The 15,559-nt window shown below is 46.4% G+C and overlaps 1 protein-coding gene across 2 annotated transcripts; it reads right to left on the reverse strand.

The window, feature by feature from the left end:
* Positions 1–7,842: 7,842 nt before the first annotated feature.
* On the reverse strand, positions 7,843–14,515 carry TRIM52 (tripartite motif containing 52). 2 transcript variants are annotated; one of them, XM_045530495.1, is made up of 2 exons: positions 13,061–14,515; positions 7,843–9,339 (listed from the first exon to the last, which is right to left on the reverse strand). In XM_045530495.1, the coding sequence occupies exons 1-2, from the start codon at positions 13,868–13,870 to the stop codon at positions 9,271–9,273; spliced, it is 879 nt and encodes a 292-aa protein (XP_045386451.1). In that variant the 5' UTR covers positions 13,871–14,515; the 3' UTR covers positions 7,843–9,270. The 2 variants fall into 2 exon arrangements, with proteins under 2 accessions (XP_045386451.1, XP_045386452.1); XM_045530496.1 differs by having other exon boundaries at positions 7,843–10,221.
* Between the last annotated feature and the right edge of the window lie 1,044 nt (positions 14,516–15,559).

Genomic DNA, 15,559 nt, shown 5'->3' on the forward strand with positions numbered 1-15,559 from the left:
GCTGTACAAATACATTGGGAAACAAATACATTCAGGTGTTTAAAAAGGCTCCTCAGACGATGATTTGAGGTGTGATGCCGAAGAAGCGAAAGAGGTGAAGCGTACATTCCCATAGGGATCACCGAGCGGCTTCTTTGCCCCTTAGTGGCAGGGTGGGAGCCCCGCCTTTTCCGCTTGGTGCTGCGTGGGTGGGCAACGCGGAGGGAGCTTAATTTTCAGTTCGCTACTGCGAGGAAGGATGGATGGGCCATTTTAAAAATGCGGCATTAAAATTTTTAAAAGAAACTTTAAAACCGTGAGCATGTGAACTACCAAACTCTAACACATTTCCATGTGTGGAGGGCGGCTGTTCCTTCGGGAGGTTTACGTTCTGATGCACTCCAAGTACGGGACTAAGGCAGAAGAGAGTTACCGTGTATGAACTAAATGAAAATCTGGGCTGCCGCCAGCTCTCTCCGCTATCTGGCTGACGTGGAGGGCCGGCGGTGGCAGCTGGAAAAATATATATATATATATATAAATATATATATATATGTATCTCGGCCTGTGTGTTGCTAGACGGCCACTCCTTCCCGCCTAGGCCAGGGCGCCGAAAACTCGCAGAAAAAAGACTCTCTCCGGAAAGGACCTTCAGGCTCTGACTTCTGGGGACTCCAGTCGAAAGCCCCCTCCAGGCCTGCCGACCACACAAAATCCCACCGATCCGGGGGTCCAGACGTCCCCTGAAGGAGGTGTCCCGAGACAGGGAAGCGGTGGAACATGGATACCTGGCTGCCTGCCGACTTTCCGCTCAACCGCATGGCAGGTAAATAAGCAATGCCTTCCATTCTCACACGTCCCTCACCATAGGGGTCAGTGTTGGCAGCGCCCATGCTCAGTTTTAAAGGGAGACATGGAGATCAGGATGATAGCAGCCGTTAACATCTATGCAAAATAAAAGGGGCATTATACGTATTTACTTTCTACTTGTAACATGTATTAACCTTAGATTCCCATCAGTGAAATGAGATTGGAAATAGTAATTGTATAATACTTCCATCACATGGTGGTGTGGAAAGTAAAGGAGTAAATAGATAAAGGGCCCAGAACAACGTCTGGCGCAGTAAATGCTATGGAACTAAGTATCTCTTGGGTACCAGGCCCTGTGTTAGGTCTTGGGAATACAACTGTGAACAAGGCAGATGGGGCCCCTGCTTTATTTTGTTTTGTTTGCAGTTTACATTCTATGGCGGGGGGGGGGGGGGGGGGAGGGGGGAGGGGGAAGATTAAAAACACACCGGGATGTGAGAGAGCCCTGTGGGTATATGGGAGACTAATGTTCCAGTCGGAGGAAATAGTTAGTGAATGCAAAGGCCCTGAGCTGGAGCGTCGGAGGAGCTGAGGACTGAGCAGTGAGGTGGAGGCAGTTGACATATGGCCTTGAAGTCTTGAGGAAGGATCTTGGCAATGCAGGAAGGAAGGCAGAAGTCAGGCGAGGGGCAGTGGCAAAGCTACCGCAGAAGGCCAGGCTTTCTTCCTTGAGACCCCTTGCAAGACTCCCCTGCCTTCCTCCGCAGTCCCCGCTGGGCTTCGCAGGACGCCATCCTGGCCATGCTGCTCCGCAGCCTGAAGAGCAGACTCCTAGCGCCGCAGGCTTGCTCCTCTCCTGAGGGAGGGCCGGGAGCCCAGGCTCAACACGAGCCCGGCTCAGGTGACCTTTCTGCACCGCAGGTCCCCTTTCCGGAAGCCAGAGGGGCCCGAGGCCAGGCCGGGCCCCAGCCCACCTCTGCCCCGCCCCGCCCGGGCTCCGCCTCTCTCCCCGCCCCGCGAGACCAGGACCCCGTACGTGCCTCCGTCCGCCGGCCGGACTCTCTCGGCGCCCATCCCTGACCCTGAAAGAGACGATTCTGACAGCGGCCCTCCAGTTTGGGTTTTGTCCTGGAGCCCACCTGGACCTCGATGGCAGTGCCACCCCGAGGAGAAGGAGAAATGGAATATATGGTGGACTTTCCCGACGACCAGACCCTCCAGGATTCGGGCTTTCCTTTCAGAGTTTTCCTCCAACACCCTCCACACGCCCGGAGGGGATCCCCGCAGGCCACAATGGCCGCGGAAGGACAATCCTGAGCCGAGGAAGGGGTCGCCCCACCTCTGGGGCGACTTCAGGTGTAGCTTGGGGTGGAGCGGCGCCTTTCCCGTTCGGCGCTATCTGGCGTTGACCCATCCTCGCCTGCTTCTCTTGGGGACACCACAGCTCCCCGCATAGGCACACGCGCCTGGCCGGGGCCAGGGACCCACCTCTCCGGGAGGAGTCGGCGGACTGACTCTCAGCCCCAAAGGCAGCCCTGCCTCTCGCGGCAGGATGACGTCCTGCTGCCCAGGGAAGGTCGAACCATCGGCCGCGCTCCTCCCACAGAAGTCGGGCTGTGCCTGCACCGGCTGGGCCACCCAGCGTCTTCCCTCTCACCCAGGGGACTTTCTCTCCAGCCTCACGGAGGTGGGAAGCCTGCTGGGGGCCCCCACTTGCTTTATGGATAAGGCTCCGAAGCCGGCCGACGCCCTGTTGGCAGGACCTTTCCTGGCTGGGCCCGGCTCTGCTGGCTGGAGTTAAGCGGGGTCTCATCACTTCTCGCCCAGCCCCGCTGCCCCCTCTCTCCCACGCCTGGGTCCTCACGGGCACACTTTATTCCACACAAGGTAAGAATCCCAAGGAGAAATTGGAGAGGCTCTTCTAAGAAAGTCTCACCATTTCTTTTTGGGAAGGAGTGATACAGTTGGAAAGAGCCCCTGAGGCTTCCCCGCCAGAGGTCCAGGGCCTTTTCTGGAGCACACGCCTCTGTCGCCTGCTAAGCATTCAGGACCTTGGCGGGGTTGGGGCCAGGTTTTCCCCTGAATGCCTAGGTGAGGGCTACTGTGGATGGCAGGTGAGGGGCTGAGGAAAAGGAGTGTGGCCAGGACCACAGGGGCTGCTGACTGCCAGCTAAAGCTCTGGGCAAGTGGCTTTCCCACTGTACTCTAAGATAATAATCAAAATCTTTACTGTGGCTCTGCAGAATCTGTGTGACTGGCTCTGGCATGCCCCATACTTTGTTTTGTGGCTACAGTGGCCCTCCCTTGCTCCTCCAACTTATCAGTTCTCTCCCACACAAAACACACATTGTAACGCGTAGAAGCATACCATATCCCTTACTCCTCGCCTCCTTAGTTAAATCTAAGCTTCCTTGGAGTCTCAGCCTAGGTTGCTTACTTCCTCAGGGAAGGCTCCGTGACCCTCAGGTCTAGGTCACATTCCTTTATTGCATGTTCTCATAGGTGGTGTATGGTCCTTTGCTCAATGTGTAGTTATTTCAGTCCCTCAGGGCTGTCATGTATGAAGGCCCTGAGCACAGGGACTGGTCTGTTTCTGGTCAGTCCTGCATGCTCAGCACCCAGTAGAGGAAGATTCCTCTACTGGCATGTGGAAGATTCTATTTTGGGTGGCCAGCCTCACAGGTTGAATAGTAAAGGGCATGTAGTTACAGGGCTTTCAAGGCCGAGCAGTCAGCATGCGTGCAGAGGTCAGGAAGGGATGGCTTTGAGAGGGATGGTGAGAGAGTGTGAAACCCCACGTGGGCAAGGAACCCTAGTCAGGAAGGCATTTGCTGCTAAGGAAACTGGATTTTGTCCTGAGGCCTAGGGCAGTCTCTTTAGGATTCAGATCTCATCACTCTCTTGCCTAGGCTTTTTTTTTTTTAAAGCAACAGCTTTTATTACTACCTGCCAAAGGCATGTGTTGTCAAGGTGGAGGCTACCTTGGAGGAGTAAAATTAGAAACAAGAAGTGTTAAGAAACTACTTCAGTAATCTAGGCAAAAAGTGAGAAAAGCCAAGGGCTGAGGCCGTGGACAGGATGGGCTCTAGGAGGGCTATAAGATGGCCACAAGGGAGGGAGGGGATAAGTACTTAATAAAGGCTTTAGGATTAATGGATTGAACATCTCTTGTAATCCTTGTCTCATCCCTACCCTGCCTTCCTTCACTCCATTGTCTAGACTTGAGGCCTAAAGAATTAAGCACAAAAAGGTTGGAGACCAGGAAACATGGGAGTACAATTATAGGTGCTGTTCCACTCCTGGTGAGAGGTGGGTTGTGGCACTGTGATATTAAATCAATTCCTGGAACAGATCTTACATGGAGATCATGTAATTTTTTAAAAATATCTCCTGATAAAGATTCAATGTCCATCTTATGCAGGAATCAGGTCTAATAGCAACCCCAGAAAGCAGATCCTAAGTTATCCTGTTGGGTCTTCCTTGGGATATGGACTGTGGCATGGACCTGGGTGCTTCAGCAGGTGTGCAGAAATGGGGATGGTCCAGGCAGGGCTGTAAGAAATACTGGGAGAAGGCAAGCTTCTGGCCTTCTTGTTAAAGGATTTAAAGCATTAGGTGGTAGAGAGAAACAAAAGACCCAATTCACTTTCTCAGCTTTCTATTGGGAAGACAATTTCATATGAACTAGGGTGAGAAAAAATGCCAGAATGGAACCTTGAGGCTGGCTAGCTTTTGAAAGTATGAGGGATGGAGAAGAGCTGTCCTCTCTGATCACACTTAGGTTAAATAACCAGGGCCTGCTGAGAATCGCATCCTTTGCTGCAGAGGGAGAGGGGAATCTATGTGCCTAGGAAACAGAGAAAAAGGGACGTGAACTCCAGGGATCCTTAGAGGCCACCTGCATCCCTCTTTATCTTTGTGGGGCCCTGCTTGGTTACAGCTGGAATTGTCAACCAAAGGTCTCTAAGTTTGCATTCTAGTCCTTTAAGATGAAGGAAAAAAGCTAGGAAGGCCTAAACACAAACTTCAGCCGAGGAAATAGCTATGCAGGGATGAGCCTCCTTTTTCTCTTTTTTTTTTTAAGACAGAGTGTCACTTTGTTGCCTGGGCTAGAGTGAGTGCCGTGGCATCAGCCTAGCTCACAGCAACCTCAAACTCCTGGGCTTAAGTGATCCTCCTGCCTCAGCCTCCCGAGTAGCTGGGACTACAGGCATGCACCACAATGCCCGGCTAATTTTTTCTATATATTTTTTTTTAGTTGTCCATATAATTTCTTTCTATTTTTAGTAGAGACAGGGTCTCGCTCTTGCTCAGGCTGGTCTCAAACTCCTGACCTCGAGCGATCCACCCGCCTCAGCCTCCCAGAGTGCTAGGATTACAGGTGTGAGCCACCGCGCCCGGCCAAGCCTCCTTTTTGTTAATGGCTATTTCTAATTCAAATCCCTGATATAGGCCAGCGTGGTGGCTCAGGCTTGTAATCCTAGCACTCCTAGCACTCCAGGAGGCCAAGGTGGGAGGATCGCTTGAGCTCAGCAGTTTGAGACCGGCCTGAGCAAGAGTGAAACCCTGTCTCTACTAAAAATAGAAAAATTCCCTGTCTGTAGTCCCAGCTACTCGGGAGGCTGAGGCAGAAGGATCGCTTGAGCCCAGGAGTTTGAGGTTGCTGTGAGCTATGATAATGCCACTGCACTCTAGCCAGGTGTTTTCCCCCTTCTTTGGGGTGGGGGGTGGGGGGATAGGGAAGCAAGTAATAACTTAGGGCCATTTCCTTCCTTCTTTGCAGGTATCCTAATAACAGGAATCTTGTTGACTCTCCTGCACTTATATACAGAAATGAGCTCATTTACCCACACCCAGGATTCTCATAGTACCACTGAGGGCTCTTGGTTTGTGGGCTGACACCAATTAAATTTATGACCACCTTTAGCTGTCATGCCCTGAGGAGGGGACTATCTCCTCCTCTTCAGCCCTGTTACTGCCAGATCCTCTCTTCTCATTAACTCTGCCAGCACAAACTGCTTTCCCTTTTAGGACTCCAAGATCTCCTCGCCACCCTCTATCAGGATCCGCTGTGAAAGGAGAAAGACGGAACCTACTTACCTGCTTTAATACTAGGTTTGCCCCACATCCCATTTTTAGTCAGGCAGCAAGTAAAACCTTTTTTTTATATTTAAATCCTTCCTATTTTGAGACTCCAGCCCCAGCTCTTTTTTGATAGGAGGAGGTAATACAGTTGATATTTTTTAAACAGTGTTCCCCTGTCACATCTCCCACATGTGATACACCTGGATCCGAAGTGTCAGCTGGCTCAAGATTGTTTTGGTCAGATTTTAAAAATAAAATTTTCTTTTTTTATGTCTAAAAATATCAACTTCAGCCTACCTTTCCTGAATGGAAAACGAGAGTTGTCTCATTTCTCTATTTTTATCTTCCCCTTTAGACTTCCTACTCCTGAGGGTCCTAGGAAGAATCAGAATTCAACCTACCTTCTTTGTATAGAATTGTACTGTTCAATATGATTTGATATGGCTACTTAAAATTAATTAAAATTAAATACAACTAAGAATTCAGTTCCTGAGTTGCACTAGCCACATTTCAAGAGCTCAATAGCCGTGGAGCTAGTGGTACCTACTGTACTGGACAGTACACATACAGAGAACACTTCCATTTTTGCACAGTGTTCTATTAGATTTAACATATAGGGCTAGTGTCCCTGTCTCCCCTTCTTGTAACCCCATTTTACCAGCCAATAAATATTTGTATTAACTTCACTGTTACAGGATAACATTTCAGGGGGAAGGGGTCAGGGGTAGAGAGTGGAAAACAGCATAGAATCTATAGGTCCTATAGCGGTTTCAGGAAGCACAGCGTAAAGGCCAAGGGTTGATACTCAATAGCAGAAGCCTTAGGTTTTAAGAAATTGCCTTAGGGACTGACGATGTATGTATCAGTCCAGGGCCACCCCTGGAGTGGTCTTGTATATTAGTTCTGAACAATACTAAACAAAACACGACTTCCCTATGACCCTGCTGAAACTGAGGAGTAGCTCAAGTGACTGTATTTTATTACTCATCATTTCTAGATCTCGATTTTGTATACTGCTTTATCTGTCATGGTCCTTGTTCTCCCAAATGGAAGTGATATCGGCAATTCTAATGTTTAAAAAAGGTTTGTTGACCCTGCCACATCCACTCTAAGAGTTGGGAGAAATGGGTATCATATCCATTAATCCACTAATGCCCAGGCTACTTTTAGAGGTTCCAGCTAGATGAGCCTATTCTTCCACTGAACACTTTCATTAGTGACCACTCAGGGAAAGTGGTCATATCCACATTACCAGGCTCACTTAGGCCCTATATCCAGGCACTGGCTGTGGGGAGTAAACAGTGCAAGCACTGGCGATGGGGCCTAGGTGAGGCTGGTAATGTGGATATGACCACTTTCCCTCAGTCTAGACTAGGGACTCAACTGGGAATGCTTTTGCAGTGTCCCCTCATGGGCCATTTGGCAATGTCTAGACATTTGTGATTGTTACAAGTAGTGGAAGGGTGCTACCTGTATGTGGTGGGTAGAGTCCAGGGATGCTGCTAAGCATCCTACCATGCATAGAACAGCCCCCATGACAAAGAATTATCTCACTTAAAATGTTAATAATTCTGAGGTTGAGAAATCCTGGTCCAGCTCACAACATGGGATCAGGTCTTCATGTTAAGACTAGTCGTGGGGTCGAGGCTCAGTAGGATAGTAAGTAAGGCTAGCAAGGGTCTGATAAGTTGGGAAGGAAAAAAATATGGAGTCACTGGAACAGTGGGCTTCCTAAAGCTGAAGGGCAAGTATAATAGCAGCGTGTTTAAGTGTACTAGAAGGCTAAGAGGTAAGGTCATAGTTCAACTGCAGTTGAAGATTTCACATATGTAGCAAATCTGTGTAAAGATGAGGTCCACAACACAGCCACAGTAGTAGAGGAACAAGTTTAAACAGTCTGACTTGTGATATAGCAGTCAACAGCTGAACCTAGTAGGGAAGACATTCAATAAACAGATGAGCATCTGGTGCAAATGGATATACCAGTTTTTTCTCAACATTTCTGTAACCCACACCCCTACTTTTCATATGCGTAAAACTCTCACATTTTCACTCCTTCATTGTTATCTTAAATTTCAAAATTAACTATCATGACTAAAATTAATCAAAGCAATGGTAATTTTAGAAGGAAAAAATTTATTCAGATGATATGATAACCATGTCACTGTTAAGCCTGAACTTTTCTTTCCTGGGTGGTGTAGAAGATGCAAAAAAACACAAGCTGTTTTCAACAACACTCTGTACTCCTGCACTATTTTCTCCCCACAGCTAGATATAACCAAAAAGAAAAAAAGCTTTTTAAGATGTACAGAGAAAATGGAATAACGAATGGAATAAAGGCTTCCAATATGTTTAGACATTTTACACCTGTTTCTCTAGAGTATTTATCTGGAAGATTCTAGTCAAAATAATCAGACTTTGAGTTTCACAAACTCCTCTTGAATCTCTTCAGTGAGGACTGAACATTGGTGTGAAATACATTCCTCCCAAAAGCTACCAGAGGTAGGTTTTAGGAATAAGGTCAGGAACATATCATCTGAGATAATTCTGAAAATTTCACTTTTTTCCTTGAAATAACATTTATGAATCTGGTCCTCAAAAGATTGGCCAAGAAAATTAGACATTTTTAGCATGAGTTTGCTTATATATACATGTGCTTTATTTTTATGGTTGTATTTTTGGCAAGTTTTGAAGTATCTCATAATGTATTTTAAGCTCAATGTGTTAAAACTCTGCTGAAATTTTTAATTTCTTTGAAATTTTAAAGTATAGATTCTCTTTCATTGTTCCAACATTGGGGTTGTTCTGTCCATAAATTCAGCTGAATACAGTTCTCTTTGACAATCAAGAAACTTTTAGTATGTAACAGAAAACACTGAATGGTGTTCAAATCTTCAAAAAGCAAGACAAACTAGGACGGAATGTACTGTTTCTCATAATGGTCTGTGCTGACAGCAAGGCTGAAGATTTCCAGTAGATTATGGGGAATCGATGGAAGTTGATGCTTGGTGGTGACTGCTTCAGTTCATCTTGAATGCAATTTATCTTCATGAATGCAATTTATCTTCAATTTTTGCCCAGAAAACGGATCTAAAACACGGAATTGCTGTAGCACCATCAACATATACTCCTATAAAATTTTCTCCAACTCAGTTCATTTGATACAGCTTCAAAAATAGTCTTTAGTGGTCAAGTACTAGGCTTGTGAAAAGAGCACATCCAGTTTTGAAAGTCCTCTTTTGAACATAAGCAAAGCAGTTTTCTTCATCAGGAGATTCATCTCAACTAGTACCAATGAAGGGTGAGCTGATGTTTCTTAAAAGCTGAAGTTTGATATACTCAGTCATTAATTCAGAGTTCAGACTGCAGAAGCAGATGAAGAAATTCTGGAATTCCTTAATTTCCTCTCAAAGTTGTGGCAACACTCAGAATGCAGGGTTTCACAAGTTTCTCCATTTTTTTCTCCTTTGTAATTAAAAGGGCTATTTAATATTAAGCTTTCATGGCCTCTGAAGATTCCTGTTAATATTCCAATACTGTCCACTCTTAAAACTGCAGAGAACTGTGCTTTGCAGAACACTCCACTGTTTTTAGTGGCATGAATTTTACAGTGTTTGGCAGTGTCACCGCCCAACATTTTCAGATAACACAACTGAAGAAGTCGACCCTATCTTCTGCATCATAACATGAATATATACTTGAGAAAAGCCTCAAAAAAAAATGTTTGGCTGCTATTTTTAGCTACCTCAAAGGAGAAAACAGAAAAACAAGGAGTACTGATAATGGAAGCATCTGGTCCCTCTTGCAGAGGGATGAATGATTTTATTGGCGGCAGGTGGGTGGCAGGGCAATCCAGGGATCCAGTTATGCCTGAGCCCCGATAAGTGAAATCTTTGTTCATTTTCTTTTTATACACCTGTCTGCCACCTAAAACCTGGCACCATTTAGTGGTGCCCTAAATAGTAGTTATTAAATCTAAATGATGTTACTTTCATAATCCTCTGATTCTAGCTTGCAGAGTCAAGTCGAACTCTAACTCATGGGATGGGCAAAATGGAAGATGTAAATAAACTTTTCAGGGCTAAAAAGCCTCTTCTTACACAAAATCAAGTTTTAAAAGAACACTCAACCTCAAAACACTCAACCTCAAAACAATGTAATTGTCCTGGATATGTGATAGAAATAGATGTATAAATGGAACCATTTCCACAATGACCATCTCCTGTGGCTACCCAACCTTTCATACCTTTCATGTACCTCATTGATTACAGGTCTTGCTCTGAATGCTTTCTTGCTCTATCTTCTTTGTATTCCCACCAGTCAAGGAGTTCTTTCCAACTTTATTTCCTATATTATGAAAAATTAAGTATTTTTTTCTTTTCAACATTACAATACTAAGTATGATTTTATAAACTATAATTCTCCCACACCCTGTAATGCTGATATGATTTGTTGGGGGAAGGGGAGAGAATGTCTTTCTCTCCTCTTCCTGAATATCACTGACCTATTCCTTCAATCTATTAGTTACAACCTCCTCACTCAATGCTCCTAGAACTAAAAAACTTGATTACCTCCACAATAGATAAAAAATGTGTGCTGAGTTAGTCGTTAGCAAGAGAGAATTCACTGCAGCCAGAATCATGTGATGAATAATGTATACTAAAAGATATTAAATACATCATTATACAAAAGTAGTTCCTTGTAATGTTAACTGTTATTATGAGTTTTGTTTAGTGAAATTCTAAATCATGCTATTATAATTTGCATGTTTACCAATGAAAGGAAGTGGCAAACTATGGAACCACATAAAGAATAAGAGAATTTTAGCTGGGCGTGGTGGCACATGCCTGTAGTCCCAGCTACTCGGGAGGCTGAGACAGGAGGATTGCTTGAGCCCCGAAGTTTGAGGTTGCTGTGAGTTAGGCTGACACCACAGCACTCTAGCCTGGGCAACAGAGTGAGACTCTGTCTCAAAAAAAAAATAAAAATAAATAAAAAATAAGAATAAGAGGCCGGGCGCGGTGGCTCACGCCTGTAATCCTAGCACTCTGGGAGGCTGAGGTGGGCAGATTGTTTGAGCTCAGGAGTTCGAGACCAGCCTGAGCAAGAGCGAGACCCCATCTACTAAAAATAGAAAGAAGTTATATGGACAACTAAAAAACAAACAAACAAACAAAAATATATATATATAAAGTTAGCTGGTGCGCCAGCTGGTGCGTCACCATGCCTGTAGTCCCAGCTACTCGGGAGACTGAGGCAGGAGGATCACTTGAGCCCAGGAGTTTGAGGTTGCTGTGAGCTAGGCTGACAACACGGCACTCTAGCCAGGGCAACAGAGTGAGACTCTGTCAATTACTATTAGCTTACACCTAACTTACATAAAATACAAATTATTACCTCTTCAATATAATTCTCATATTTGGCAACACCATTACCTAAGTTTTAGTATATGTTTGGAAATAAAAGTATACTTTTAAATATTCTATATTTCAAAAAGGCATTATTCCAATTTATTTGACTTGGTTATGCTGTTTGTTTATATTTACTGATTGCTTTATAAGTAATTTCTAAGATTTCAAATGAATGTTATCTGGCTTCCCCAGTTGAAGAGACCATCTCTTTTCTGTCTAAATCGTCTTTCATTTAAACTTTCAGTTTCAGAATCCTTTCTAGAAAATTCTAGCAGAGGAATGGAAGTTTATCTCTTTTCCTCAGCTTCACTGTACTGAAGCCCAGAAGCATAGGACATAGTTTCTTCCGTGGGCAAACTTAGTTATTACCCTGGGTAAAAACATGGTGCTAGGGTTAGTCTTTAACGTCAGATTGGTATGATAGAGGTAGCAGTGATTTATAGTTAGACTTGTGTCTTAACTGTGCATTTACCAATATTTACATAAAATGGGGGATGATATAATATCTAATATATGATGCCTGCAGGACAATGTTCTGTGTTTGTGTTTTAACTGCAACCCAGAGTAAGCAATATATTTTTTTCCTTTATTCACCACCCGCACCAATATATTTTACTTTGAGATTAACTATACACACATGTATATATATAACTTTAAAGTTTCATGAAACAATACTCACCCTTACTATGCTCCATTTGCTCTGATATTTTCTCTTATTTCATTTTAAAATAATGCTGGCATGACCCATTTATTTTAAGACCCACTAATCAGCCAGAAACCATAGCTTGAAAACCACTGCTCTAGGAGAACATGTGGCAATACATTTTATACACTATAAAGCACTACTGAGATGTGAGCAGCTGCTATTGAATAACCAGGTTAAGACTTTTATGGGCCTGAAGACTACCTCTCCTTCCTTGGGCACTGCTCTGTATTCATGCTCACTGTCATTGAGACAATTCTCTAATGCATATAAGATCAGGTCTAGAAAGCAAGGCATTAACCTCAGTTTAGTGCTTCATGGTTTATAAAATATATGATCTTTAACGCATATGACCTCTTTTAATTCTAACAATCCTGGGAAAAACTGAAGTTCAAAGGGGTTGAGACCTGCCCAAAATTATACAGTAAGTGGCAGAGCCAGGTCATCTGATCCTAAATCCCTTACTCCTCCCACTGTGGTAAAATACCAGGAAAGGAAAGTGATCAGGACATGACATTCAATCTGATTGATCAAAAATGTTTCTGTCCTCTGCATTTCCCTAGAGGGACAATGGACCCTATTGAAGGTGGAGAAACAACCTCAGACTTTCGGAGGTGGGTGTGGCCAGTTGCTACCATTAGTTCAGGTCACACCTGGCATTTCTGTCTACCAATACCTGTCATTTGTTTGAAACTGCTTGTGCCCTGAGATCCCAAATGTCTATTATCTGCAAGTACTACGGCTTTCCACTCTGATCTGTAACTGTCCCAAAGATTTGGTCAAAGACTCAGGGCTCACCTTAGAGAGAAATTGAGTACTAGGTATTTGTTACCTATCCCCCTTGTACTTAGGTAGATTGACAGTATTAACAATAGTGGTCTGCTTCCAGTGACCCTCAAATGTTTGTTTAGCTTCCTCTGGGGAAGCCAATCTGCCCTCTCTCTCTTCACCGAGCTCCCTCTCCCCCTGCAAATTAAGTTCAACTAGCAAGTACCTGAGGGGTGGGAAAGGGATTTCTTGTTACTTCTCCACTCCCTTCAACTCTCCCATACTACCTCCTTATTCCTCTCACCTTGTACTCCTGCATCACCTCCTCCAAGGGCACCACGCTGTGCTGTTTGTGGCTCCTGGATTCTCGGCACACCACACAGATGGCCTCTTTGTCAACCTCACAGAAGAGTTTCAGGGCTTCCTGGTGTTTCAAACAGATGCCCTGATCGTTCCCCCGGCTCCCTCGATAAGGAGTGGGGCACATCTGACGAATTATCTGGACCATGTTGGCCAGCTGTAGGTTGGGACGAAAGCTGCGACGTGTAAAGCTCTTTCGGCACTGGGGGCAGGTGAATTGCCGTGGAGGGGTCGGGGGAGGAGGTGGGTGGATGTCAGGATACAATTCTTCATCCTCTTCCTCATTGTAAGCTTCCAGTACCTCCTCCTCTTCTGGGTAGACATCAATTCTCAGGTCATATCTCAAGCCTCCTAGGTAATAGTCCCGATCTTCCTCCTCTTCTTCCTCCTGGTCCCACCCATAATCCACATTGTCCCAAGTCCTTGCACCATTGTAACCAACCCAGAATTCATCATCCTCTTGGTCCTGGAACAGCTCCTCGTCAGCAGTCCCCCGATACAACACCTCTCGAATGGAGTTGTCCCATCCACCGATGGCCCCCACGGCTCCCCCATCCTCCTCTTCCTCCTCCCATTCATCTTCCTCGTCCCGGTCTTCCTCATCCTTACCCCACAGCTGGGTCACACACCCTCGGCAGAAGTTGTGCCCGCAGCTGATGGACACGGGATCCTCGAAATAATCCAGGCAGATGGCACACACCGCTTCCTCCTGAAGTGTCTGCATGGGGTTGGGAGTAGTGGCATAGCCAGCCATCTTAATGGGCTGCTGGCCGGTGTAGATGCGTCAGCTCGGAGCTGAGGAGCGGGGATGCGCCTGCAGGCCTGCCTCCAAGCTACGCTGGTGACCTAGGCTGTCCTCAGCCTTGCTCTTCCTATTCAGGCCAGCAAAGAAGCCTTGATCGCCTCTCTCAGGACGCGATCGCCCCCGATCTAGACTCACAGCCGCCCTCTGAGGTCGGCAGGGATAGAACCAGGCTGCACCCCCTAGTTCCCTTCGAGGTTCAGCGTAATCCCTGACGCTGTCACGTTTCTCGCTAGCCTCAGAGTTTGCCCTACTTGGTGGCGTCCTCCTCAGGTGCTGCCGCTCCTCACCCAGCCGGAGGCGACAGAAAATGACGTAGGCGCTCTATCCCACACTCGGTGGCCGGCTGGGCTGTCGGAGGACCACATCTCTACGGTGTTCCAGGAGACGCTCCAGCCGGGAGTCCCGGCCGCCCATTCAGCCGCACCTCGTAGGAGAGACTGACTAGTGGCAGTGGGCGGAGACAGAATCAACTTAAGCCACTGAGCGGCGTAAACGCTGCTCTAGCCAGCCAGACACGGAGGGTCACCGGCCGCTCTGGAGAGCCGGTACCCGAGAGCGGACCCAAACGGTGGCCAGTAAGGCGGCAAAGCTCGGATGCTCTCGTGCACTTCCGGCCCTTCTAGCCGCAGGGCTTTGTGGTGGGGAGGACTCAGACGCGCCGGCAGCGCGCCTTGGGGGCGTGGCCTGCAGGAAAGAGGCTGCGCCTGAGGTGTGGCGGGGTGGGGCTCGTGGTGGCGGGGAGTGGCGGTGATGTCAAAGGGTCTCGCGTGGGAACTTACGTGCTTCCAGCTTTCCTCCTCAAACCATTGCACTCCTTTTCTTGCCACCTGCAGAGACTTGGCCTCCTAACCCTGACCTCTTTCGCGACCATAACGTCTATGTACATCTCTGCTGTCCTGAGACCTCCCTCAGACACCTCAAATTCACCATGCCTTACACCTACTTCTGCAGCTCTTTTTGCCTCCCTCCTTCCATTTACCTTTCACTCATCTATACATCCATAACTCACCCCCTACTCACCTAAACTTCCTTCCTTCCGCTTTATCTCTCTCCGCTCTCTCTCTTTCTCTCTAAGAGGCAGGGTCTTGCTGCGTTGCCCAGGCTGGACTCGGCTCAAGGGATCCTTCTGCCTCAGCCTCCCCAGTAGTTGGGACTACAGACCCCCTGCCACTGCGCCTGGCTAACCCATTCATTTTTAATCCATCCATCATATGCATGTATAACCCATCCATTTATCCGTCCGCTTGCATTTGTCCACGTGTACAGACACAACAATGAGTAAGACATGATTAGTCCCTTCAAAGAACACAGTTACAGGCATGTGCTCATCCTTCATATAAGGTAGTTTTTTTTCTTTACGTACTTGTCCCTCCGTAAGAAGTACATTGCACAGACTTGCACATATATAACATAGACAAAATTTCTGGAAACTGTTCTTTCCCTTAAGACACCCTGGTGTTTTCTATTTTATTTCAGTGAATGCTGTTTAAGACCCTTTGGATCAAACCCCTTATATGTAATGGGGGGAAAAAAAGACCCATTGGAGTGATTACACCCCTCACTAATTGGTCACTGGTTTGAGGAATACCACCTGCCCTAATGGAAACTTCAGCACACCCTGGAGTCCTTCCTTTCCCT

Source organism: Lemur catta, chromosome 18 (genome assembly GCF_020740605.2).
Source record: "Lemur catta isolate mLemCat1 chromosome 18, mLemCat1.pri, whole genome shotgun sequence".
Classification (NCBI taxonomy): Eukaryota; Metazoa; Chordata; class Mammalia; order Primates; family Lemuridae; genus Lemur; species Lemur catta.